The following is a 27,710-nucleotide window of genomic DNA, read 5'->3' on the forward strand; positions in this document are numbered from 1 at the left end:
ATGAAGGTTCTCAATAGTCAAATTTCTATTATTGTGGGGTACATATATGTATTTAGTTAAATATCAAGTTAACTGGATCAACTTAATTTTGACATTGAGACTTTCATAAATTTTTAACACTATGACAATATACAGTCCTTGAACTGATCTGTGCAATGGTTTGATGGATCGCTCACTGCTGACTGATTGATCGCTGACAGATCAATTACTGATAACCAGTGACCGATTTGATTGCAGTTTTGTTATGTGAAATGACGGATGATCGGTCAAAAATAAAACAAATGTAAAATAAAAGTATAAATTGATCTTTAAATCTATTGTATTATGTATCTTAGTGTAATATTGAGAAATAAAACACCAGAAACCGTAAAATGTATTGTGACCGCTCTGTGGTCACGTGATGTGATCATTGGTTTAATGGATAGGTTTCACAGATCAATGACTGAGCAGTAAATGATCGATGATCAATGACTGAGCAGTAAATGATCGATGATTGATGACTGATTGCACGGATGGGTTCAGGTACTGTAAGACCCTGAAAAATACAGCTTTCACTAAATGAGCTGTCTCATACTACCATACATCATGTACTTAGTTACAGCCTTAGATTAATCCTACGAGGAGGAATGACCCAGCCAGAGGAAGCTATATTTTTATATACATGTAGCCTAGCTGGCCGAGTGGTCTTCTAAACTACGGATAGAATTTAATGAAACTTTCACAAAATATGTATCACATGATTTGTGTATCTCCTATTTTGTTTTTTCATTTTGGATTGTTTGATGAAAACATGTCATCGGTGAAGAAATGGGATACCATATCTTAATCCACAACCTCTCTAAAGAAGGTACATAGAATTTCATGAAACTTCAACAAAATCTTTAATTCACCTAGTTTCATTGGGCACCTTTCTCCTTTTTACATCTGAATGACTTTTTGGGTTTCTTTATGCAAAAGGTAGACTCCTTGTTTGTTATTGGGAGATTTAGGGAGTCAACTTCTCCTCCACAACTAAAAACTGCTGGAAGTTTATAAAACTTTCACAGTCCAATTTTATATGTTTAGTAAGTAAATTTGACCACACATACAGATGTCAATTTAATCTAGAGCTGATTTGCCTTTTAACAACTGGTTCTGGATAAATAATTCTTTGAAAACATGATAATTGTTTCCTAGTTTAAATTCAAACTACATGTAACTTTTATTTATACTATTCATACATGTAATCTGAGTTTGCTTTGAAGTTGGTGTAAAATTCAACATTTTCAATGACAGTATTTGGAGTGTTCATATCACAACTTGTACGTTATGCCTAAGCTTGCCAAAACTACGCAGACTTTTTGTATCGCACTAGACCTCTAACAAATAGGCTTCTGGAACAGGGTTATGTTGCTTCAAGATTGAAGTCATTACTACAGAAGTTTTATGGTCGTCATCATGAACTTGTGGATCGTTATGGTGTATCCATCTGCACCATGGAAACTGACTTATTCAAGGGGTCATAGTTTTCCTTTCCTCGTTTGTCTACCCCAGACTTGACTTTTTATGAGCAACTCGGTAGGTGTTTCTAGCAGAGAATGCTTGCCGTACAGGTGCACCTGGTCCATGCTCCAAGTTTTAAGTGGAGTCTGAGTTGTTCGTTTGCTTTTGTCACTTTGTATGTATGATTTTAGTTACTTTATGTTCTTTGTTGTGTATGTCTGTTTTCCATGTCTGGTCTTTGTCCCTTGATTGCATTCTTTTGATTACCGCTTTAACCTTGGTTCCCTTGATTACTCTTAGACTTTAGGCATACACGCAAATATTTAGCTACCATTCTATATATTATTAAAAATTGTGTGGCTCATGAGAAGAACATATTCCTTATGATGTATGTTTTTGTACTTGTCAGAAAAAAAAACACTTGTTTTAATTTGGAATGCATTTATTTATGTAACTTGTAATTTTCTTTTAAAATACCAGGTTTTTGTTTATTTATTGAAATGAGGGGAAAACGATGTTGATTTATTTTTAAATTTCTTTTGTAAATTATAATTAAATCTCAAACTTTGATTTGTTATTTCAAAAAATTCAAAGAGACAATGGCATGAACTCATTCTAAATCTCTCCTTGGGAAAAACCTGGTTTTCTATAAAACTCCAAAACTCCACTGGAATATTGATGTTCCAATGAGATATACTATTACTGCACTGAAAAACCACTGGAATATTTTCTTCAACAAATGAATTCCACTTGATTTCACTGGAATTCCACTGGAATTCCACCCATCATTTTCAGTTGGGGTCAGATATGTCCAGAAACAGCTCCACATTTGTTGTGTTGCTTTTGTTCTTTGTGTTAGGAAGTAGTATTGCTCTCTTTTTGAGGGAGATATCTTTTCCTCTTGGTGGCTTGGGAAAAGATATTCAATTTACAATTGTTTCCAATCCCTAGAATTTTTGTATTCTATCAACTTCTGTATTTTTCAATTAATTAAAGTACTTACAATGATGACTTAATCTTTAATTTTATTGTGTTTTTTTTTCAGATGTGAACTATACTGACAGAACCAGGAATGTACTCTCTCCACTTGTTGGCTTTTGACAAGGCAGGAAATTATAAAACTGGCAGAAATTTATTCTTATTTGACGATCAGTCTGTTGTTGACATTGATGTTTCTGCTAACCCCACCAGGTGTACAACTGCTTCTAAAGATACAAACTACACATGGGTTATCCATGAAACTTCTGATATAACATTTGAATGGCATAGTCGCTTCATGAATGTTCGTCACATGAACAACTTGTGGTTAAATGCAGTAAAAGCCTATGCTCCACATGAGAGAATAATTGTTTATGAAGATTTGTATGGTGACCGGACCAATGTTGCAATTAAAAATGTCAGAGGTGGGTTTTGTCAACATTAGTATGATTTTAGTATATTATAATGGAGTAACTTAATCCATATTATACTCGACATCACATACAGCACATTTTCGATTTGAAGCTCTATATTTTAAACTGTTGGGACTTGCCTCTAGAGTTGTCTCTCTTTTATTTAATCTGAAGATAATTCGCATATATGCATGACGTGATAGTTCCAACATGTTGTTAATGGGCTTAAATCATGTGTAACAAATCCTTACGAGAAAATCCTATACAAATATCTGCCATGTTGGTTTCTATGTGACGATTTGTTTACAAACGAAGTTCTTAAGTTCCAGTGACAAATGTCTGCTTGATCAACTTCTCGGTATTGTACGTACGATGTTTGTGTAGAATAAATCCGAAATATCTGAATTAGCGCCGAAATTGCATTCTGGGTTCTTCGGTTTTTGGATAAACCATTTAAACATCTCCTAGCAACCCGATCACCGTAAACATGGCCGACTTTTGACAATGTAAATATTGGGACCGAGAATTAAAATTTAACGATTCAGTGTTTAGGGAGAAGCCGTTTGGCTAAACGAATGAGCAAGTCATTTCAGACAACCGAATGTCACTGCCTAAATTGGCTGGAATTTTCTATTCCAGTACTAGTGCTACTGAAAAAAAAAAAACAAAAAAAAACAAAATCAATTGGACAACGCATTGCAAGAAGCTTTGCTTTGTTTTATCATATATTAATTTTGCTGTAATAAATTTGGTTAGAGGTAGAGGTATAGAAATTTAATCTCAAAAATATATGATACTTGTACAGTCGATCATTCAGTCAGCAGGCCAAAATTTTTGTTACTTTGACCAAAATTAAAAATATGTTTTGTTTCCCCTTGCCCCAACTGGGTCAAAAAAAGGCATCAGGTCAAAACATTTTTTACCAAAAAATTTCGATGTTTTTTTTTTTTATTTCAGTGCATTTTAATGTGTAATATTGCTATTTTTGCCCCAGTCTCCTCTTTCATGAGTGTTTCCAACAATTTCTAAATGTATATGAAAAAAAAATGCCTGTCCACCTGGTCAGTTTTAGAAGTTAGACCCTAGGGGAGGGGAAACAAACATTCTTTTAAATATCGTCTTACATACAAATGTATATGTAGCTTAAAGAAAAAGTAACATTCATCACAATTAAAGAAAATAAACATGCCTGCCTATATTGTGTGCATGTAAGTACCATATAACACATATAAATGGTTGAAAAGCATTCATGAGTGAGGCGTGTACACATTCAAATCTCCCTTTCCACTACCCACTTCTTCCCAGTGCCTCTTTGAAAGCAAAGTTACTTCTTCCTGTTTTTTTTTTTTTAAAGTAGCTTGAGCCCTGGGCATAAAATCTAGATTTTTCATGAATTACATTTATTGTATATCATTAACACAAATGTACTAGTGTCACTGTTCAATTAATTTTTAGCTCACCTGGCCAAAAGCCAATTGCGCTTCTGCCGTCACTTGGCGTTCGTCGTCTCCATCTTGGTGAACAAATTTTCAAAAATCTTCTCCTCGAAACTACTAGACTGACAGGCTATAAACTTGGCGTGCTTGTTCCTTAGGGTGTTCTGCACAAAATTACCATTGAGATTTCTGATCCATGAAAAAACATGGCCACCATTTCTAAAAATAGAACATAGGGGTCAGATGGTAGTTTTTTGCAAATAACTCAAAAACTGTTGCCTTTAGCAAATTTCTGTCTCGGTAATATTTTTAAAAACGAATCTTCAATTGATGTAAGAGTTATGGCCCCTGAAAGTTATTTTTCAGCATTTTTTGCATGTGCAACTTTGAAAATCTTCTTCTCAAAATCAATTGCACAGAATTCAATGAAAGTTGGCATATTTGTTCCTTAGGGTATCCAACACAAAATGACCGTTGGGATTTTTGATTTGTGAAAGGCATGGCGCTGTTACTAAAAATAAATCATAGGAGTCAGAAGGTAGTTTTTTTTTCAAATAACTCAAAAACCATTGTCTTTAGCAAATTTCTGGCAAGATAATATTGTTCAGCATTATTGGATGGACCTATGCCGAAACTTTCAAAACAATGCGTCAACTATTGTAGGAGTTACAGCCCCTGAAATTTTTTTTTTGGCGTTTTTGCACGTGCAACTTTTAAAATTTTCTTCTCAAAATCCATTAAACAGAATTCAATGAAAGTTTGCATATTTGTTCCTTAGGTTATCCCACACAAAATGATCTTTGGCATTTTTGATTGGGAAAAAACATGGTCCTGTTACTTAAAATACTTAAAATAGAACATTGGGGTCAGAAGGCAGTTGAGATAACCATTGCTCTAGCGAATTTCTGGCAAAAGTAATATTGTTCAGCATCATGAGAAGGACCTATGCTGAAATTTTCAAAACCAGTCATTGACTGATGTAGGAGTTACGGCCCCTGGAACAGTTTTTTGGTTTTTTTTTCACATGTATTACATTGAAAATCTTCTTCTCTAAAAGCATTTAAGATCATTTAATGAAAATAAGCATAATAGTTTAGTGTATTGTGCTCAAAATAACTGTTGCGATTTTTAATTTGTGAATAGATATAGCTGCATATACTAAAAATGGAACTTAAAGTTCGGAAAGCAGTTTTTTGAAAATAATTTAAAAAATGTTGCCTTTAGCAAAATTCTGGTTTAGGTCATGAGAATGCTATTAGAAGCATTTGCTCAATTTGACAATTAAATTGTTTTTAACTTAGCCTGTCTCATTTCTCAGGTTTTTCAAATAAGCAAATGGTTAACCAGGTGTCTCCTGGGACTCTAGTACTACCATCACCTTTGCTCCTGAAGTCTGGATATCCTGGATCCTGCTTGGCCCCTCCTAACAAATCAAAACCTACCATTTGAGTGGTTCTTTTGCAAAGGTTATTGGTCTGCCTAAAAAGAGAAAGATGTGTCAACTTCAAAGTATAGTTGTATGTCTGTCTTTATGTTAGTCAGCATTACATACATTGTACATCTCTGATATCATTCAATAGTCGTTACTAAATTGGTTAGTATACCCCCACTCAACAAGTGGTATCACCTTGTTTATACGTCTTTCCGTCTGTTCAAATTTATTTGCTTTATCTCAACTCCCAATGAATAGATTAATTTCAAATTTGACATGTGGCTTCATATAGATGGGGCATAATTACCATATTTTGGTGTGTATTGTGCACACTTTTTTACCAGGAAACTAATTTCAGAACATGGTTGTGTGTATAATACACCAATACTTCATTTCAACACATTTTTACAGACCTAAGATCAGTCAAAAATTAACCACCTTGAGGAGTTAACATCGAATCAGAGACCACTTATGAGCTGCCAAAGCATATTTATGGATTTTTCATGAGTTTTTTGTTGACTTGTTACCTTTGTAAGCATAGATTGTCAATAAAATCTTCTTGAATAGAATTTGGTTTTAATTTGTTTCCTCCCAAAGAACACAGCAGATTATGTTTTCAACTGCCAATACTTTTGTTTTGTGTATCGATTAACTAATGATGTCATGTGGTGATAGAGGCGTTGCAAATGGTATTCAGATGTTACTGATTATGGTTTCACCTATTAATTTTATATCTGACAAGCAATTGACATGTTTATTGAGGGGATTAATTAATCATGACAAGGACACAAGACAATTAGTTACCGGTTTTATTAATGGAGATTGTAAATTGTTTTGCAATGTCTATATAATTACGTCTTTACGATGTTTACGACTTGTTAACGATTTGAAAGAAGTAATTGTAATACACACAAGTTTAAGCAATCTAATTACTGAATAACAAAATCTTGGGCACACTGGTCATAGTGCCTTAACATATTACCATTGGACAAAGTAGTTTGTTTAAAAAAAAAAAACCATATTGTTATTTATGCATCTTATTGAACTCAATTTCATAGTTATTGGATACTCTACCTTTTGATAATATTTGGCGTCATTTTTTCAGTGAACTAATATCAAAATCCTTATCCAACATAAAACTATTAATTTTAAATATTAACCCTTTATGTATCCCCGATAAACATCGGAGAAAATTCTGCATTTCATTGTCACGCTTGGCCAAGCTATCAACAGACATGCCCTACTTGATGACGGTCTGCATTGTTCACTCAGACCCCTTAATAGATTGTAGTAAAAAGTCCTCCCTCTAGAATTAGCCATCTTCAGAAATTTATTACTCAATAGAAAGCTTTCAAAGGTAATCAAAACATATGTCCAAGCTTACAATTTCAGCTGTTGTCTACATTACGCTTTTCTTACCCGAGTAGTTAATTAATACACATAAACACGGACAACACAGATAAATACAAAAATTAACAAAAACAATATTCTTTATTGAAATAAATACACAAAACAGACAAAATGGTCCCTTCTATTTACAAATGAATTAAAGCCAGAAATGTTTGTGGTTCTAACCAGTGACACAATTTCCCTGCATGCAAAATACATACGTACATCAGTAAAAAGTTTTTTATATCAACTTTTAAAGGAAAAACCACCCTGCGCATTATACACAACTGTGCACTACACACACCAAAATACGGTAATGTAAGGGCTTTGCCATTTTTCACTGTTTTGAATAATAGGGAAAATTTTCGTCAAAAAAATCTTCAAAAGAACGGAATGATTTCAAATTTGGTGCATGTCTTCATATTGGTGAGCCATATATAAGTGACTTAGGTTGCTTTCTGGTATCAAATTCCTGTACAGGTTGCTATATACTTCTTATCACATCAATGTGTGCAACTTCATGTTTATTATAATACATAATTAAATCTTCAAAACTTCATTATTCATTGAATCCCTGGAAGACAATGGGGTTGAAATACTCTCAAACTGTACTTGCTCGAACTGGGATGGCTCAAACACCCTGGATTTCTTGAACACATTTCGAAGTACCAAATTTTTCTCCTATATAACCAATATAAATAACTTTGGATTTCTCGAACATTCGAACTGATTAGTTGGTCCATTCTGTAATAAATCTTAGAGAATAATCCTCATTAACTCAAACTAGTCACCCATTTTGTCAACTTAGGTAATAAAAGGTGTGAAAAAGTAAAACCCTATCATTAATCAAAGTGTTATTTTAGTTCATTACAAGGTAATATTAAAGTCATCACTAATTAGGTAGTTTTAATCTAACATAGTACTGATTGAAGTTCTAGAATGTTCTGAAGTCAGCATGCTGAAAGCATCAAAGAAGATAAAGATGAAACAAATTATTGACCAAGATACATGAACTCTGAAAGTTTTTTTTAAAAGAAAACATGGCATTTTTAATGTCTACAAATCAAAAACCTGAAAGCGATTGAAAAATATCCAATAACACATTTCAGTGGTCCTTTGGAGTTCGAGGTACCAAGGTTTGACTGTACTTCAAAATTTTGGTTTTTTTTAGATTAAAACTCAATAAATTATTAACTAATTTTTTTGACAGCTATTGTTGACTATAAGGTTGCCTATGATGTATATAGCAACCCAACAACCAAGAAAGATACCCGTGCTTTGACTTCAGTCCCTGAACTTTATGACCAGCAGGAGACACTGTCTGTCGTGTGGGCTGATGGAGACCGTTTGGACATGACTGTAGTGGCATATGGTGTGTTGGGAAAGACAAACCAAGAGAGTGTTACAGTTTATAGAGATGCCACACCTCCCATTATTAACAACCTGTGGTTAACCAAAGGGGACAGACTAAATATTTTTGTCCATAGTCTAGAGGAATTCAATGAAATGATGTAAGTTAATATAACTTTGAAGTTGGTACACAGTCTTACATGTAAATTTACTGACCCAAAAGACATTAAAGGATGTTTTCTTTAGTAACTGTTGGCCGGTAGTTATTATTACCTGGGTTTGAGGGCTACATAGGAATCACCCTGTTTAAGTGTCTAGTGTCTGTCTTGGAGTCTATATGGAATCTGTTCACATTTCTTGTGAGTGACTTCTCCTAAAATGTTTAAGGCATAAAATTTTGTAGTAGGGAAAGGTAGATGTGCATGAAAAAAAATATTAGATAGCTAGCAGTGTTTTATTTAATGTACCTCGTGTAATAAATTTCGATAATTGAGACTGAGAAATAAATTTGGTAATTTCGCTCTCAGACTTTCTCCTGCCCAAACGTCATTTTTTTTAATATGAATCTTCCGATCACAGAATTTGAAGTTCATATTGAGAATATGGGTAAATTATGAAGAGAATCTATATGATAAACAGGATAATTAATTAGAGCTAGGAATGGAGTCCAAGATCAATGTATACTAAATAATTTTAGGATAAATATTCAATTATTTCACATTTCAGGATAGAATGGGAAGCATATGACATACATAGTGGAGTCCAAAATCAATGTATACTAAATAATTTTAGGATAAATATTCAATTATTTCACATTTCAGGATAGAATGGGAAGCATATGACATACATAGTGGTTTAGATAGTGTTAAATGGAGACTGTATGACCACAAAACTGGAGATGAACATGGATATGAGGATATCATTGCTCAGGGACATGCTGTGGTATGCAACTGTAAATAATGAAACATACATTTAAAATGCAAATGTAGCTATGCAATACTGCAGACTCAATTTAGGGTACTGTATGACTATTTTTGGCTTGAATATCATTTTCCCATTTTGAGGGTAAGAGTCTATGTACAAAAAATATGGCAATTTTAATTTTTGCATATGCCAAGTTGTGCACTGATACTGAAGCCCAGAGTAAATATTTTTAGGAATTTATATTTGATTTTTCTGACGGACTGTTAAAATACACCAAAAAATATCCACTATACACATGATACAGTATATTTGAAATATACCTTGCACCTGATCCTTCTGTTCATCCATTTGTTGTTTATGTACCTTAAGTTTGAACAGTAACTGTTATGATTATCACTTGTATAAGTGCATGATTGCTGAAAATTGAAAAAAAAAGGAAATAATCCAATTTTAAACAGATTTTTATTTTGAAAGAATTAGTTGGTGGTCTTTAACAATTAAAGTTTCAAAGACAATTTAATACTACTTCTCCATCTAAGAATCAGGCAAAATGTTGTAAAGGTGTGGCACATGAAGTAAAAATACATTTTACAGCATTATCCAAGTATTTATACCTCATAACCTCAAGAAATTACTGTCAAAGTGTTAGTATAGTTTGCCTTTTTAAGATATTGATAGTTCAAATTTAGTTGAAATGCACTATGGAAAATTGGGAACATTTTCCCGAACTTTATCCTTATTTAAGTAGTCAAAAAATATCTTTGTCCCCAATGCTTCAGGATAAATATAAATAACTTTTCAGTTTTTTGTTAATATATTTGAGTATATTAGAAACAAAAAAGACCAAATTGAGAAAAATGATGTGCCACTCGTTGCCTGATTCTTACACAGAATGGTACTTAATTATTCAGATTGGAAAATAATTGCGTATCTACTTTGTTCATTGAGATTATGAGCAAATTGTTTTCTCTAATTCTGTTTTGTTGTGTATTAAAGTATAAGCAATTCTTTTCATTTTAGGATCTCTACTCTTGTCAAACCAAGTACAGCTCATATGCAAGGGGAGCTAACTGTTACTGCACTCCTTTCATGGGTTGCTTCCATCGTCATTTCCAAGTAAAACCAGAAATAAAAGCCCATGGTGGACTGAAAATTGGTAAAGACAGAGGGAACCATGATTACGACTACTTTATAGAAGTGACAGTCACAAGTAAAGCTTACCTGACTACAGTTCTGACTAAAAAGGTTGGTTTGATAATTACCATTTTTTTTTGTTTTTGGGGTACTATTTTTTTTTTATTTTGGTTTTGTTGATTTAGCCATTCTAATTATAAATTTTGGTTCCAAACAAAAGAAAATTTTCCATTCACATGATGGAATAGTCAAATCAATGAATTAAATAATCTTTTAACTAACATTTCCTACCAAAACCACAAAATGTATGCCAATTAATATTAATTATCTCACATACCATATCTTAATACCCGTTATCCAGTAAAATCACAACCACATGGGTCAGTAACCATCTGTATCATCAACAATGGGTCAAAGTGGTATAACATGAAAAAAAAGCCTCCAAACTGCATTGTGAATCACAGGTTTGATGGGTCATTCTGACTCTTTTGATCTGAGTTGAACGGTTTATTTTCAACAGCATATTATTCCAGCGATAAGTATAAGATTTCTGAATTAAATAAATATCTGTGTAAATAAATAAGTGTACTTTGTCCGCGAGTTCAATAATTTTTATTGAAAGGGTGTGTAAATGGCTCAGAAGCCATAGATCATTAGGAGTACAAAATCAGAAACATGTCAAATGGGCAGCCATGTGTGAAATAAGCGGGAAATTTGTTTGATGAATTGGTCATAATTATGATCAGTAATTAGTAAACAATATTACCTGGTGTTATGAAATACAGTAAAAAATAATCCTTACCTGCAAATTTGGTTGCAATTAGCCATTTAGATAACACCTTAATTGTCCCCTTTCGGCAAATGCCGAAGGGGACTTAGGTTTGCACTCCGTCCGTCCGTCTATTCGTCAGTCTGTCAGTCAGTCACACTTGGTTTTCCAGACTTTTTTTGTAATGCCTCATCCAATTGATTTTATATTTGGTATATAGTCTTATCATGACAAGTTACAAGTTAAGTGTAAATGATGTTACGGTTGAACGATTTTTACAGAAGTTATGGCCCTTGGACATGGAAAATTTCATAAAATAAAATAACCCCATCCATTGTTATGTCACATATATAAACAAAATCTCATAAAGGCAATGAGTTCAAAGGCCGAAAAGGGACACTGTATTGCATCAGCAATACTGTCAGAATGCTTGTTGAATTATAATTTGAGCTACATGTAAATGTGTTACAACATACCGTTAATGAGTATAAATTTGCATATTACAGGACAGATAACTCCAAAACACTTGGTTATGTTGTCCAAGTTAAAAAAAAGTTTTTGCAAACATATCTTCTAGAGTTTATTTAAATATTTTAAGGGTTTCAAAGTCTCATAGTTTTTATTAACATCATCGTATTCATTCATAAAGGATAGCGGCAACCATCAATAATATTCAAATGCAATCGCAGGTTTGACTGATTGAGTGACAACTTTTGTTGATAGCAGTTTACCAAAAATTTTGAATCAAAGCAATTGAACTAAACAAATCTAATGAAAAGCATTGTTGATGAACATTTTTCTTGAAAAATCCTTAGATAAGTCGAAGTGGACGATAAGGCAAGACTGACACTTTGCTGAAAAATAATATCGACTATAGTCCGGAAAATACGGTATGTCATCACCAGTTGGTAGGTTTAATATAACATGGAACTGATTGAACTGATTGAACTCTACATAATGAAAGAATGAAAGAAAATTACATATAAACAAATCATTGACCCATGAACTTGAACTCTGAAAGCTTTTTAAGCAATGGCATCATTTTTTGAATGCCAACAAAACAACAAACCTTCTGAAAGTGAATAAAAAATTCCAAAAAACTTACAAAATAGTTGGAAGTTTGCAATTTCTAAAGATATAGATGATCTTGGACTGGCAATAAAAAAATACAGAAATCTCAAAACTTCAATTTCTCAGATTCCTCATAGCTCCAACACATTTGAATGGTCCTTTGGAGTTTGAGCTAACAAGGTTTGACTGAATAATCTAATGGAGAATTTGACACGCATGCACCTTCCCAATTAAAGGATGTCCAAAAACATGTATGCATTTATAAATTTAAATTCAGTCCATGGCCACTTTTTCTTCCCTTAGCAACGGGCACATATTATAGGAGATAAAGTGACAGTTGGTTGGCTTGGAGATGTGTCTGATTGGAGTGACATACCTTTCTGCAGGCTGTTGCTCTTGCTTACTACCGCATACAAAATAGGGCTAAGTATGTCGACCTAGTACAAAGCGGGGCCTGTTTATTGGTCAGTATTCTTGATCTGAAATACCTGAAATACCTGCTGTAGAATGTATAATCAATCAACATATGCCCATATTTTCAGATAACCATTGACATTACTCCTCCTCATGTTGGGGTTGTCCATGATGGTTTGCCATCAGAAAATGAGATAGACTACCAACAGGGACTACAACTAAAAGCCTACTGGGACCAGTTCTTTGACCGAGAGAGTGGGGTCTTCTTTTACCAGTACATTGTGGCAAATAGCTGTGCTGATAAGACTGATTTCAGGCTTAATTTATCTTCAAATCCTAATGTAAGATTTTAAATTTCTATTTTCAATTGTTTTAAAAAAGGAGTATGTTATATACACTCCTCGAAAACGTTTAAGTTTCTCATTTTAGATTTCGAACATCGTCTATTGTGCGTTTACACATTGTTTTGCATTCGTTTAAATGCACGATGAAAGTACAATAGATGTATTCGATTTAACGCATGCTAGGAGTGTTTGTTAAACACACAATACAAGAGTTCGTTTAAACGTATGATACAAGCATTCATTTTAATACACGATACAAGTGTTCGTTAATTTTTGTACTTAGATTATTTCCTCGATTCAACTGTTATTTTTCTATTATTTGCTACTATCAATTTATATATTTTCATTAATTCAATTTTCTATTTTCCCTTTCATCATTATTTGTTTATATTAGTATTTTTCTCCTTTTGTATGTTGTGCATTTAAACGCACGCTGTGAGCATTCGTCTATAGTGCGTTTAAATGCATGCTGGGATTGTGTGTTTATTAGCGTTCAGTTATCATTCCTTTGGTGAGCGTTTAGCGTGTGTTTAGTTATAGTGCGTGCATGAAACCTAAACATCTTAGAGTGTGGATGAGTAACTATTTGTCTCAGTAAAAGTTCTAGAAGACTTGGAAAAGGCTTTTGTAAAGATGAAGTGAGGGGTTGGGCAAAATCAGGGGGTAGGTATGCTAAAGATGGAAAAGAGAGGAGGAATCGTTTTGTTTTTGTTTTTGTTTTATTTATAAGTGAATACTAAGAATCTAACACTACTGAGAGTGCAAGACAGAGAATTTTCAGTCACCCGCTTGTAGTAAGAAATATAGTTCTTTCTTTTCTATTGGAATTAACACATGATGTAATTGGGGGAATGACATTATTTGAATTGGAGAATTAGGAGATTAAATAACCCATAAGCTTATAATGTCGTATAAGAAATGGAGATAAGGTTTTGAAATATCAGTCATTAACATTTTTTGGGAGTAAAGGTAATGTCTTTATGTTCAGATTTAGCCTTTTACTTAAAATGTCTGTGTGTTTATCCCATTTCAGATTGTAGAAACTTACAACACATTTGGAACCCATACAGCCAGCAGTGATGGGACCTACTTCTTCACTGTTGTAGCATACAACAGGGCATTGGACCCCTCTGACCCAGTCTGTTCTGATGGTGTTACAATTGATAGTTCTGTGCCTGGTGTCAAAGAAGTTGTTGTAGATGGTGCTTTGATCAATGGAGGTCTTATTAAAGACTCAACCAGTACAGATTACTACATATTAGGATCTAATCGTGTTCGTAGGAAAATCGGCAATGTTTCCTCTGAATGTTTGTAAGGCTTCCTAAATAAATGTTTTTATATTTAGTACTCTCAATTTTTGAAAACTGTTAGGCATCATGTATTGCTATGCTTGTTTTGATACCCCAGCTTTAAATGCAGGATTGATCACAGACTGGTATTTGTCAGTTCATTAGTACATTTCTCTATGTAGGTCCATTTGTCCATCTGCAGCAATGCTGAAATTGCTAACCAAAATTTGGTGAAACTTTCACAGATTCTTTATTACTTGATGCCATTATGCACATCCTAATTTTTATTCATTTGATAACTTTCGAGGTTTTAAGATGCAATACATGGATTTTGTCTTTTTCTAATCTGTAACTTCTTTTGAAACTTCTGTATGGAATTTGATGAACCTTTCACAGATATATTCAATTTCAACAAATTTCATAAGAAGGTTGCATACCACAAAAGGAAGATGGGTACTGATTTTGGGGGCTACAGCCCCCAACTGTTATATAATTAGCAGCCAAAAAGGGCCTAAATCAAGCATTTTATATAGAAATTCTATTTATAAAACTCCAGTTAAAGCATAGGAATGTCATTGATAATGTTTCGCAGTATTGTATTCCCCAATTGTCAGACTTGGATAGACTTTGTGGGTAAAGATTTGAACTTGAAAAAAATTAAGTGCCTGAAACTGGACCAGTAACCTGCAATTTTCTGATGACAGGAAAATAACTTGTTTGACTTTGGTTCCTATTATGAAATTTTTTATTCAATGGATTCCTTATAAAAGTCCCTGACTGTGTTGTTTATCAGATTACAGATACCTCAGAGGGTTTTTTGAGTAAAAAGGGGTCAAATGGGCCTCACCCAAAATCAATCAACTTTTTTATTTTTGGTCCTACTTGTATATGGAATTTTTTTAATCAAATTCCTTGTAATAGTCCCTCTGTGCTTTTCAATCAGATTTTAGATTTCTTTTATGATTTTCCAGTTATAAGGGGTCAAAAGGGTCTAATTTTGAAAATTTTGATTTGAATTTCAAATTTTGTGCATTTTAATGTCCAAACCAGTTGTTGTGTACATAATTAATTGTAAGTCCCAGTGCTCAAGTGTGTCAAAACTAATTTTGTGTCCACACTTGTCCCAACTGTTCAGGAAACGACCACCACGGTCCTATAATGATGCACTTTCAATCACTTCTGGAATACTTTGATTGTATCCAACAGAACATTTTTTGAGCCATTCATTTTCATATTTTATATTAAGAATGTCTTGATCATTAATATTGTTAATTGTCTTGCTATTTGGTTCATTTTATTGACATTTTCTGATGTTTGTTTCTCATTTCCAGGAACAAAGCTACAGCCCAGAGAGACATTGATCTCTTTCCATTACAAAGAGATATGGAAGGTGATCCTGTAGAAGTTGACGGTTATGTTTTCTGTAGTAACTCTAGCTCTGCTCCAAGCAATGTAGGATTGACATTGTTCAAGTCATCAATGGTAAGTAAGGCAGTCATCAGTGATAACAATTGTTTGTTTGTTGGGGTTTAATGTCCGAGCAGCAATATTTCAGCTATATTCAGACGACAGTGATAACAAAAAAGAGTAATTAAAGGAAGTCGTTGATGATGAAGATATTGGTTAAGTCATCACTGTTGAGTATCTAAAATGTTATATATTTTGTTTAAACTTAGGATATGCGGTACATTTAGTTTAGTGTCAATTTCACTTATCTTTTTGAATATCCATAAAATAATGAAGTGAATAGAAATTTGTATTTGTATATGTGCTGCTATAGATTCAATTTTTTCTCCTGTCTACAGTGATCTGTTTCAAGTTATTTTATAACTCCTCTGATAGAACTTATCATATGGCCTTTATTTTCCCTTTCTGTCATGTACAAAGTAATCAGTATAAGCATGCTATTTCTGTCCCCTAAGACATGACATGAGGGGACATAGAAATGCTGTGCGTCTGGCCATGTGTCCGTCTGTCCGGGTTTTCCACACGTGTTTTGGAATGCTCCTTCTGAATAAGTTTGTTTTGGATACATAGCCTTATTATGAAGACTTGTAAATGCTTTTACCAACTGACTTTATCTTTTGTATTTAGTCTTACCATAATTGATTGTTGAGGTTTAGTACTAAAGCTGCAATATTTCAGCTATATTCAGGCCAGTCTTACTATGGGAAGTTACAAGTTAAGTTCAACTTTGGTTATCGTTGAATGATTTTTACAGAAGTTACAGCCCTTAGACTTAGAAGATTTCAGTGAATTGAAGGTTTTCCACACTTTTTTTGGTAACACTTTTACCGATTTATTTTATCTTTTGTGTGTAATTTTAGCATGATAAGTTACAGATTAAGTTACCGCCCTTAGAAAATTTCAGTTAATATTATAGTTTACGCAGGGTACATTGGAACACAGTTCTTTTATGGTTTTTATGTTTAATATCTAGCAATGTTGAAACATAGTTGTATTTTCCAGATGGAGATGTCATGGACACCTGTAGATATCCCTGCCAAGATCTATGACTATCAAGTTGGTTTCTCATCAACACCTGGAAGTGCTGCCCCAGATATCATGAGTTTCGAGTCGACCAAACAACATGCTCACCACCGAGTGATGCATGGAAATGTTCCAGATGGATCTCAGTTTTATATCATTATCAAATCTATTAGTAAATCCAATGTAGAGGGAATCACGGTAAGTGGGAAAAAAATGATGGAGGGTAAGGTGCTGTACTCATTTACATGTGGGTAAAATGGCCTTTATAATCATATTTTATACCATACAAATAATTTAGTACATAGATCCAGCCACCCTGTGAACAAGTACGACACCACACATTGTATGAATTATTTCTATTTGGTACATGTGTATTATAAAAAAAAAACATATAGTATTTTTGCATCTGAATCCCCATTACTAAAAATAGATCAAGTACTTTTTTTACATGCATGAAGTATATAATTAGGCTTACAAGTTTATTTTATACTAAGGGATGGAGTATTAATGGTTGTGATATAAACTGGGTTCAGTATCATGAGTATAATTATTTGCAGAAAAAAACATCTATATCCGATTTGTGCAAGTAAAATCAGGAGCTTAAAAATGGCACCATGGCAACTTAATTTCCATATATTTGTAAAGGGAACTGAGAATCAAACCAGTCTTGGATAATATTCACTAGCTTCCATAATTAGAAACAAATTGTATCTTAAATTTTTCCAGGATGGGAATCGTCAAAACCTGGCACTAAAATGTTTACAAAATGATGTTATTAGAATATCAATACCGGACAATTTGAACCAAAGACCTTTGAGACCACGACAACCCACACTTCTTTCAAATGCCAGCCATTTCAGCCCACAAATATTTCAGACCATTACAAGTAGGGAAACAGTATATCATGACAAATTTTATCATTTTGGAAGTTAATAATGACAGGGCTTACTTAAACTATGAAAGGTGTTTGAATTTATAAATGTTTCCTCAGGAGCATTAAAGGTTTTCACCTTCCTCATTAATAATTTTAAGATACAACAGAAATTGTTCTTAATTCAATCATATCGACCAGTGTTTCACTGACAATGCGAATTAGAGATGGCTTCCCAAATGTATAAACTATCCATTACAGAGTGTTGGACCATGTTTCATTGACACAACACCTCCAGAATTTGAAGACACCAATGGGGGTATTTCTGTGGCATTGTCTGGGGATCACCTTGTTGCCATGTGGCCGTTGACTGCTGTTTCTGATAGTGAAGAGTTATTTGGTCTGGATTACAAGTTTGCTATAGGTATATAGACATATTTAGATGAATGTTAAGGATTGTCTATGATATATTTTAAAAATTGACAGGTTAGAGAAAATCCATGTTATGCTATTCAAACAGCCACATATTAAGTGCTTTTCTCTGTTATAATATGGCAGTGTGTGAATTATGCTGGAAAAACACGGGTTTTTTTTTCCTCAAGAAATCTTGTTCAAATTGTTGTCTAAAATACAGAAATGACATTTTCATCTTTTTTAAGTGTCGGTGATTTGATATATGCTATATGAAATGTATTGCAATTGCATCATCATCAAAGGGAGGTAATTCACTTTTTCCATATTGTTGAATTGTAATTTTGAACTTACTTTGCAGTATCCTCTGATACTTCTAAGATAAACTAACTGACAGTCGGTCTTGACCATTAACCATGTACCCTCGTAAGCATGGTCAGTTTTTTAAAGCTTGCCAGAAGATTAAGTACAATTTAATTAAGCTATCAAAATGTAATATTATTATCTTTAGAGATTTGAACCAAATACTGTATTTACTGCTTTATTGTGTGCTATCCATTTTGTTAATGTTTTTAAAACAGGTCATAGTCCCTAAGGAACAGATGTACAGACCTTTGAGCCTCTCCGAGCAGGAGGATCTTGTGCCCTTTCCACACCCCCATCCTGTACAGCTGCCAAGATTTCTGACTTGGATTGGTACATACATGGGCATCATACTTACTATATATCTGTTAAGGTGGAAAATACAGCAGGATTAAATCTGATCCAGACGTCTGATCCATACACCCATGATGTTCAACTACCAGCCAAGGGTGTGGTCATAGACTGTGATTTACAGGTAAGTTATCTCTGAAATCTTATTATGACCAGTAACAGAGCTGTATAATGCTTTATGTTTTATATGTCATTTAAAATGATTTAGGTCTCTGACATTCTAAATGAAAGGATTATATATACAGTTGAATTTTTGCTACTGGGCTGAGAAACATTTCTTTACTGGGGAACCAATTTTTTTTTCAGCAAAGTCTTCACTTATTTATCCACTCTCTATTGTAAGTTTTTGAATTACATTTTGTATATCATGCTCAATATTAAGGGCTTGCATATTAAAAAGTCAATTTTATCATGGGTAGGGAAATGATTTAACCAAATGTTAAACAGGAGAATTATTTTTTTTCAAAATTGCTACATACTTATAACTCAATGTTTTTAAAAAAAATGTTTGTAAATACTTATTAGGAAAACCTTGATCTGGTTGTTTGAAAGATTTATCTATTGGACAAAGCTTTTCACTAGATACACTTAACACATTTATTTGATTATGTCATATGTGAAATTATGATACAAATTAAATTGCAATTATTTTTTTTTCCAGACCTTCTCAGCTGATATTCCACTTAAAGTAAGTTTGCTTAATAAGTCAACATTGTACCCTATTTGAAATGTGTAGGGCATATGGGCATTAGGGTATGAATATTGCCTAAAATATCAACTTTGTTGTAATAATATAACAAATTGTTTATTACATAGTAAAAAAAAAAAGTTAGATTTAGTCAGCAGTCTTTATCCAAGCAACACACTTATACATTTTTCTTCCATTTATATAATCATTGAAAAAGGGGACGATAGTTAAAAGTGGCGAAAAAGAATATGCAATCAACCGTCCTTTTCTTTTAGAAATAAAAAGGCTACTTTCACTTTGGATTCACTTCCCCAACCCATTTCAGTGAGATTTTCTGATATATCCTGTTTGACTAAACCATCTAATGTTAGCCTCACAGGTGATGCTCAGTATGAATAAAAGGAAAAATAATGTTTTTGGCATTAGTTCCTTTATAATGATATGTGTTGAAGAATCAGCTACAAAGAATTTTTTTTTTCAACTTACTGGTACATTGTATTACATCCAGAAAGCTATGTTCACATCCAAGAAACAACTTGATACTTTCACATATGATAAACTTTGTAATGATGAATCTATTCATTAAATATAATTTTGTTTGTTTGGTGTGAACACTATTTCCTTGCCAAAAATATGACTAGAAAGTGACCAAAAAGTACAATATTGACAAAGTATTCTAATTAAGGTAAACTTCAATTTGTCCTTTTAATGCAAGATATTAGATATCTTTATGTTTTCTCATTTGTGATGGATTTAAGTCTCCAAAGTAACTTTTTAATCTTTCAACACTTTATTATTGATTTTTGGTTTTTATTAATTATTAATGCCTAAAAAGGCCATGTGAGCTTTTGTGAGGTTTTGTCATCACTTTGTGTCCATAGTTGTCATGTTTGTGTTCACGTTTAACTGTTCTTTAAAAATCTGCTGCTGTGAAACCACTGAACAGAATTTTGTGAAACTTGGTGAAAGTCATCCTTGACTGTAATCCCAGAATTGTGTCTGTTATGGTCCTTGCCAAATTAGATGGCCACTATTACTAACAATAGAACGACTGGGTATCCCCATATACCTTGTTTTTTTGTTTATACCTCAAAAAGTCTTTTCGCATATATCTCCAAAATGGTTAAGTTAAGCTTAATTCTGGCAAGTAAAAGTGTTCAGCATGATGAGATTTATGTGCTGTCAAATTTTCATTTTAATCTATTAAGCCATGTTGGAGTTACTGCCCTTTTTCAACATTTTTTGCTTATATTTTTTATGTTATTTCTTTCAAAAATCTTCTCCTCTGACACTACATGACCAATTGGAACCAAACTTGGTATGAATGTTCCTTGGGGTATCCTGCATAGAATTGAAGTGTTTTTTTTTTATCTGTCAAAAAACATGGCCGCTGTTACTAAAAATAGAACATAGGGGTCAGACAGTAGTTTTTCGCATATATCTCCAAAACCATTAGGTTTAGCCAAATTCTTTCAGTAGCTGAGATGGGTATTTGACATTTATCACATTATGAATCAAGTTTGAGTTTACTCTTATAAAAGGACATAGAAGATGAAGATTTCCAGACAGACACAACCAGTGTGGCAGCCAGATGGTCAGGGTTTGCTCATCCACATTTAGATGTTACATACAAAATTAGCATAGGCACATTCTTTGGTGGCAAGGATGTGATTTCTGACAAAGATGTGAATACCAGTTTATGTCACCAAGAAAAAGGACTGTCTCTAACACCTTATCAGGTAATAACTTTTCATTTGAAATATTTTAGACCCCATCAATTTTCAGGGATAGTAAACAAAATTTTGACAAGGGAATGCCATTTGTAGTTTTAATTTTGTAACTTTATATTATTAGTACATAACAAAACCATTGTGACAAAGGAGTGATTTTTTTAGAGATTGGCCATTGGTATAGAAAGTTTACATAGTGTGTAAATATTGATCTATGATATCTGCCCAAATGTTGAAGAGTTTTTTCCCTTTGATTTGACTTCCTAGAATAAAATAGCTTTCAACTAATAATGATTATCTATGATTTTGTAGAAATATTTCATCACCATAACAGCAGTAACATCTATAGGAAATACTGTAGTATCATCTGATGGCATTACAATAGTAACAGAAAATGATGCTCTGACTGGAATTGTTATTTTTGATGGGGAACCCTGCAACACAACAGGTAAAAATTGAATGTTTCAGATTCCAGTAAAACAATAATTTTGTTATGATTATTAGGGCCCCGCCTTAGGCGGGTCGCTCTATAGTGATCAGTCTGTCTGTCCGTCTGTAACAAATTAATGTCTGCTCTATATCTAGAGAACCGTTATGATTCCATACTTAACATGTAAATTAACCAACACAATAGGGTGTGTCATAATGTATGTACAACTTCCTAGGTCAATGGTGAAGGTAAAAAAAACTTTGGTTTCAGTTGACAACCCCCTATATCTTGAGAACTGTTATGATTTCAAAGTTTATACTTGACACGTATATTTACCAACACTAGAGGGTGTGTCATAATATACGTACAACTTCCTAGGTCAAAGGTCAAGGTCAAAAACTTTGGTTTTAGTTGACAACCCCATGTCCTGTAGTAAAGATCGTGTCACAGAGGTGGCTCCCATCTCAATGATATCTAAATAAATCAGTGAGTTTCAAAATATGTTTGTCTATGAGTTTTGTAACTCCTTTTTAGCTCACCTGGCCGAAGGCCATGTGAGCTATTGCCATCACTTGGCTCCGTCGTTGTCCTTAACAATTTTTTAAAACTCTTCTGCTCTGAAACTACTTGACCAATTGGAACCAAACTTGGTTTGAATGTTCCTTTAGGTATCCTGCATAGAATTGATGTTGGGATTTTTGATCTGTCGAAAAACATGGCCGCCATTACTAAAGATAGAACATAGGGGTCAGACAGTAGTTTTTCGCATATATCTCTAAAACTGTTAGGTTTTGTCATATTCTGACATGGGGTAAAAGTGTTCAGCATGATGAGATCAATCTGCTGTCAAATTTTTGGCCAGGTGAGCTATTGCCATCATTTGGCGTCCGTCGTCGTCATCTGTTGTCGTTAACAATTTTCAAAATTCTTCTCCTCTGAAACTACTTGACCAATTAGGACCAGACTTGGTATGAATGTTCCATGAGGTATCGTGCATAGAACTGTTGTGGGGATTTTTGATCCGTCGAAAAACATTGCCACTGTTACTGAAAATAGTACATAGGGGTCAGACAGTTGTTTTTTCGCATATATCTTTAAAACTGTAGGTTTAGCCAAATTCTTTCAATAGATGAAATGATCCTTATTTTTATGACTACAAAAGTCTTCAGGCATAAAATTTGTCAGATGCTTTCTTATAAGAGTTATTGCCCTTGGCAGGGGAAAATGACGTTTTTTTTGTTTTTTTTTGTACAGTTTTCAGCCAATGTCTTGAAAACTATGATAGATTTAGACTTTCATTTAATGAAATGATCCTTATGATAAGTCCTATCAAAGTTTTCTTGAGTCAAAATTGTTGGACAATTTCTTGTTTAACTTGTTGCCCTTGAAAGGCAAAATTCAACGAGGTGAGCTATTCAGGCTCCTGGGAACCTCTTGTTTGTACATACTAATACTAGTACATACTGTTAAAATGTTCTTAACCAAACCCTGAAAAAAGGAAAACCTGCTTAAACCATACACTTTAAGTTTATATTAAATGTATTTAAACCTTCGTAAACTGAACATCTGCATAAAAATAAAAAAAATAAAAAAAGGTCCAAAAAGGTCTGGTTTAGAAGGTTTCACTGTAACAAGTTGAATTGGTGCTAAAGTGACATAAACACTTGCAAAAGGAGATATAAAGTCCTTTTTTGAGTTTTTTTTTTTTTAAAGGAATGGGTTGGAAGTATTTCATCTGTTTATTTTTCAGATATGAACTTAGATCACCATGAAGTGGTGAGTAATATGGTTGCATTTTTATTAAAAATCATTTTGATTCGAAAAAGAGATTAGATTTTATTATTATTTCTTTTAGAGTCCCTATGTTAAATTTTGCCACCCTCTTTTTTTATGATAATACTGTGCTTTGCTTTCAAGAGAAGCTGAATTATACCACGGTATTTATTTTTGTGATTTAAATTATAATTTCTCAAGTTGAAATAGAATTACCAAATATTAAATGAGAGACTCAGTTTTTTTTTTCTGTAATACTAGATTTATGAAAAACAATGATCTTATTTTATGAATTTAAGATCAGTTTGTATTTAAAAAAAATTTTTTTTTCCGTTAAAGTTGGATATTTTTTCAAGAAGAAATTTTCCTTTCAGTGTATCCAAGGTTAATTTTTAGTGTAGCAGAAATGGCTGAGTACTTCTGATTGATCAAAGTTAACAGTTTTCCCCTGACTTTTTACAAAGCAGAATTATGCTTTCAAGTTGGATTTTCCCTCAAATGAAATTCTTAATCTGACCTTAGTAGTAGGATTATTTTAGTTAGAAAGACACCCTCTGATTTTCTGTGTACAAGGTCAAGGTCATATTTACTAAAAATAGATTTTGATAGTTGACTACCTTGGGCATGACCACTATTTTTGTTGATAATTTTATTAACTTTGCCTGATTTAAAAAAAAAAATATATATATATTTTGTAGGATAATCGTCTTCACTGCCAGGATAATAGATCTGTACAGATGTCAACCAATTCACTGAAGGCCTACTGGACAGTACCATCAGATGTACAGGCATACACTACTGATGCTTATGTTGCTATTGAAAAAAGATCAGGTGTTAGAAGTGAGTACTGAGTAAAGGTTACCTCATGTCCTGGTATAAATTTGATATTAGCTTTTTTGTATAATGGAAGAGTGACATGATTGAGATTCTAGTGTTAGTCAATTATATGGACTAGTTTTGCCCGGATCAAAATGTAGGCTTGGGTAGGTGTTTCTGATGTTCTTAATCAGTTTTACTAGTCCTTGAACTATTGAAGAGTATAAAGGGAACCAAGATTTGAGTGGAATTAAAAAATATATATCTAGGAATAAAGACTAAATGTGCAAAGAAACAATGGTAAATGACAAACCCTAACTCCTTTAAAAACTAGTAGCATTTTCAAATGCAATTTCAGATATTTCATGGAAAGTTGTGATATGAGGCAGGTGAACCTTTAAGAGGAGAAAGTAAAATGTATTGATATTTATGAAAATAGTAATGGCTTTATAGTTTTAATCAACTTGCATGTATTTTTTTTTTTTTTTTTTTTTTTTTTTTATAATTAACAAAACTATAAACATTTAATGTTGTTTATGATACTTAACTAAAAACAATTCTTGCTTAATATTACCTTGGCATTACATGTAAATGTCCTGTCAGACGGCAATTAGACTGTCAGTGCTTCTAAAGTCAAAAGTTAAATTGAAATCGATTACCATTAAGAGGATTTTGTCCTCTTTTAAGATTTCTGTGTTATTGCTCTAAGGTTTATGTACATTAGGAACCTTAAGTTCTCAACAAGGTGTTCAGCTCATGGGTGTTTTCCCTTTAATTCAGACATTTGGTCACCTTTCCAAGACTATGTCCATCTGTCGACAGCATTTGATGTGAGCTTTGACCATTTGACACTGAGCCCTGGCATCATGTACAGGATAGTCTTAAAGCTGTGTGCAAAAATGTTCTGTTTCCAACCAATGCAAACAGATGGTGTCATGGTGATAGCCAACCCCCCTGTATCAGGTGGGATTACTGTGGAGCATATTAATATTGCAGATGGTGGAGGCATTGAAAAGGTATAAATATGACAAGAAATATTGCCTAAAATACTTTTAAATGTTTAATTAGGTACAAGTTAAGCAAGTACTATTGTTAAAAAAAGATGGCTGATGTATTTTCTCACTTTGTTAGAACTGATACAAAAGACAATATAATTAGAATGGATATGGTGAATATGTAAAAAGACAACAACCCCCATTTGGATAAAAAATGTCAGCTCAAAGCTATCCATGGGTCTTCAGTGAACAATGTGGAAACCCTCACTCCACATTACAGGCTTCACCTGGTCCCAAAACATCATTATAAATAGGTTCAGGAAAATAGTTGTCCTTATAGACTAAAACAACATAAAAGTAAATTGAAAATGAAAACCAAACAAGCCATCCTCAGGCCAGACATTCTACACTTGGGACAGGCACAAAATTTGGTGTGATCACAACCTTCTCCCTATATACTCAAGTAACATAAAAGTAAATTGAAGGTGAAAATGAACAAGACATACAGAGGCTAGAAATTTCTGACTTGGGGCATGTGCAAAAGAAATGCACGATGTGTATGCCTTACAAATGAATATTTTTTGTTGAGTAATGAGCTTTCCCTGATTTGTGAAGAATATTAACGTATAATAGGGTTAAAGATATCCACACAAAGTAATCATTTATAAGTGCTTCTGTATTTGAGAATGAGTTCCATGTATCAGTTGAAAAATTTTGAAAATGTTTTTGCAGGCTTATGATATTGAAAACCTTGATGTAATTATTTCTTGATTATATTAGCACTTGTCATGCTACACCTGATCCTGTTCAGGATTGGACCTGGTTCCTCTTTATTGGTTCTGGCAGTATTAATCTTAGTTTAAGAAAACACACTTTGTGTTCATCTGCAAGCAGTGTGACTATGCTTTAAAATGAGGCTATATGATATATAGTTTGTTAATAGATAATGACTTGAAAGCTAAAAGAAGAGGTCACAAGTTACTGCTGTCGAAAAAAAAAACAAGATTTTTTATAGGGTAGGGTTAATTTCTCAGACCCTCGCTAGAGCAGACTTAATCTGTAGTACTCTATTTTGCCTGGCTGAAAACTAAATAAGAATGATTTCTGTTACCACCATTTCCATGTCAACCCCTAGTATTGACTACTTCCTGTTTAGGCTAAACAGGGGCCTAAAATTGAAAAAAAATCTTAATTTTTTTCACATGAGTGACCCTTCAAGGGACTTCTGACACACTTTGTTTGGCTTCAGTAGCCTTCAAGATGTACTGGCTGTGTTAATTTATTAAGCTATGTTGGAGTTTTTTCCAACATTTTTTGCTATTTTTAATGTTAATTCTTTAAAAAATCTTCTCCTCTGCAACTACTGGACCAACAAGAACCAAACTTGGGGTATCAAATTCTTGTATGTCTGGAACTAAGGACAGCTGTTCTTAACTTTTCAGCTGAAGGTGTCATTCACAAAATTTTATGACCCGGACATCGAAGATGTGACAGAGAAATATGCAGCAATAGACAGATATGAGTTTACCATCACTGATAACTCTGTACATGGAAAACTATACATCACATGGACAAAACTAGTTATGTTTACTACCAATGGGGACCAGGTTTGTAAAGGGAAATAATTTGATATGGTGTTTAAGTAGTTCTAAATGCTTTTTGTTTATTTGGCCAATATAAATTTTCATTTTAATCTATTATGCCATAATGGAGTTATTGCCCTTTTTCAATGTTTTTTGCTATTTTTAATGTTATTTCTTTCAAAAATCTTCTTCTCTGAAACTACTTGACCAATTGTTAGAGAACTTGAAATGCAATAATCGTTGGGTGTCTTAGACTAATCTGTCCTCCACTCAAATCAGTGTTTGATTCTGAAATTGTCTTGATACAGAAGCATTTGGGAAACTTGAAAATGGAATTCATCAACCTGTTCATGAATCTCCTGTTTATTTTCAATGTTTTTTTCCCTTTGTTTTGTTGTACAAGTATTGAATGAAAATTAATACAAAGTTACAACAAATGTCTTCCTTTGTTCTGATATCCTTTGAGTATGCATGAGTGAGCATTATTTTCAAGAATATTTATATCTAACATTACAGATATCTTTTGGGTATGATTTAACTGGAGAAATGGACTTTTCTCGATGTAAGAAAATTTCAGTGAGGGGATATAACTGGGTCAGTCAGTATTCTACTGTGTCAACTGAGATAAAGGACTGTGATGCCTATAATCCTGTACTAGTAATACCTAATATAGTTATTGATGCAGTTGGTGCTGCTGATGTTTTAGGTAAGTTGCTGCGGGTTAAGGTTGACTTTTATATGATTTTGTTATTCTGCCACACAAAAGGTAAGACTTTATATTATA

At 33.2% G+C, this 27,710-nt stretch overlaps 1 protein-coding gene across 1 annotated transcript in view; it reads left to right on the forward strand.

Annotated features, from left to right (window-relative positions):
* The first annotated feature begins 727 nt into the window (after positions 1–727).
* Positions 728–27,710, forward strand: part of LOC148610236 (uncharacterized) — a 60,578-nt gene continuing 33,595 nt past the window's right edge. The window contains 19 exon segments of the mRNA XM_088542511.1: positions 728–847; positions 2,528–2,885; positions 8,341–8,641; positions 9,302–9,422; positions 10,425–10,649; positions 12,921–13,133; positions 14,170–14,447; positions 15,757–15,907; positions 16,895–17,113; positions 18,048–18,210; positions 18,779–19,035; positions 19,573–19,599; positions 21,141–21,338; positions 21,642–21,777; positions 23,510–23,535; positions 24,231–24,372; positions 25,129–25,364; positions 26,786–26,950; positions 27,443–27,632. Of these exon segments, the coding sequence (XP_088398637.1) occupies positions 2,555–2,885; positions 8,341–8,641; positions 9,302–9,422; positions 10,425–10,649; positions 12,921–13,133; positions 14,170–14,447; positions 15,757–15,907; positions 16,895–17,113; positions 18,048–18,210; positions 18,779–19,035; positions 19,573–19,599; positions 21,141–21,338; positions 21,642–21,777; positions 23,510–23,535; positions 24,231–24,372; positions 25,129–25,364; positions 26,786–26,950; positions 27,443–27,632 (3,379 nt within the window). The 5' untranslated portion in view covers positions 728–847; positions 2,528–2,554.

Source organism: Perna viridis, chromosome 8, assembly GCF_037379345.1.
Source record: "Perna viridis isolate PV_CMFRI_1.1 ecotype Kerala chromosome 8, ASM3737934v1, whole genome shotgun sequence".
Lineage (NCBI taxonomy): Eukaryota > Metazoa > Mollusca > Bivalvia > Mytilida > Mytilidae > Perna > Perna viridis.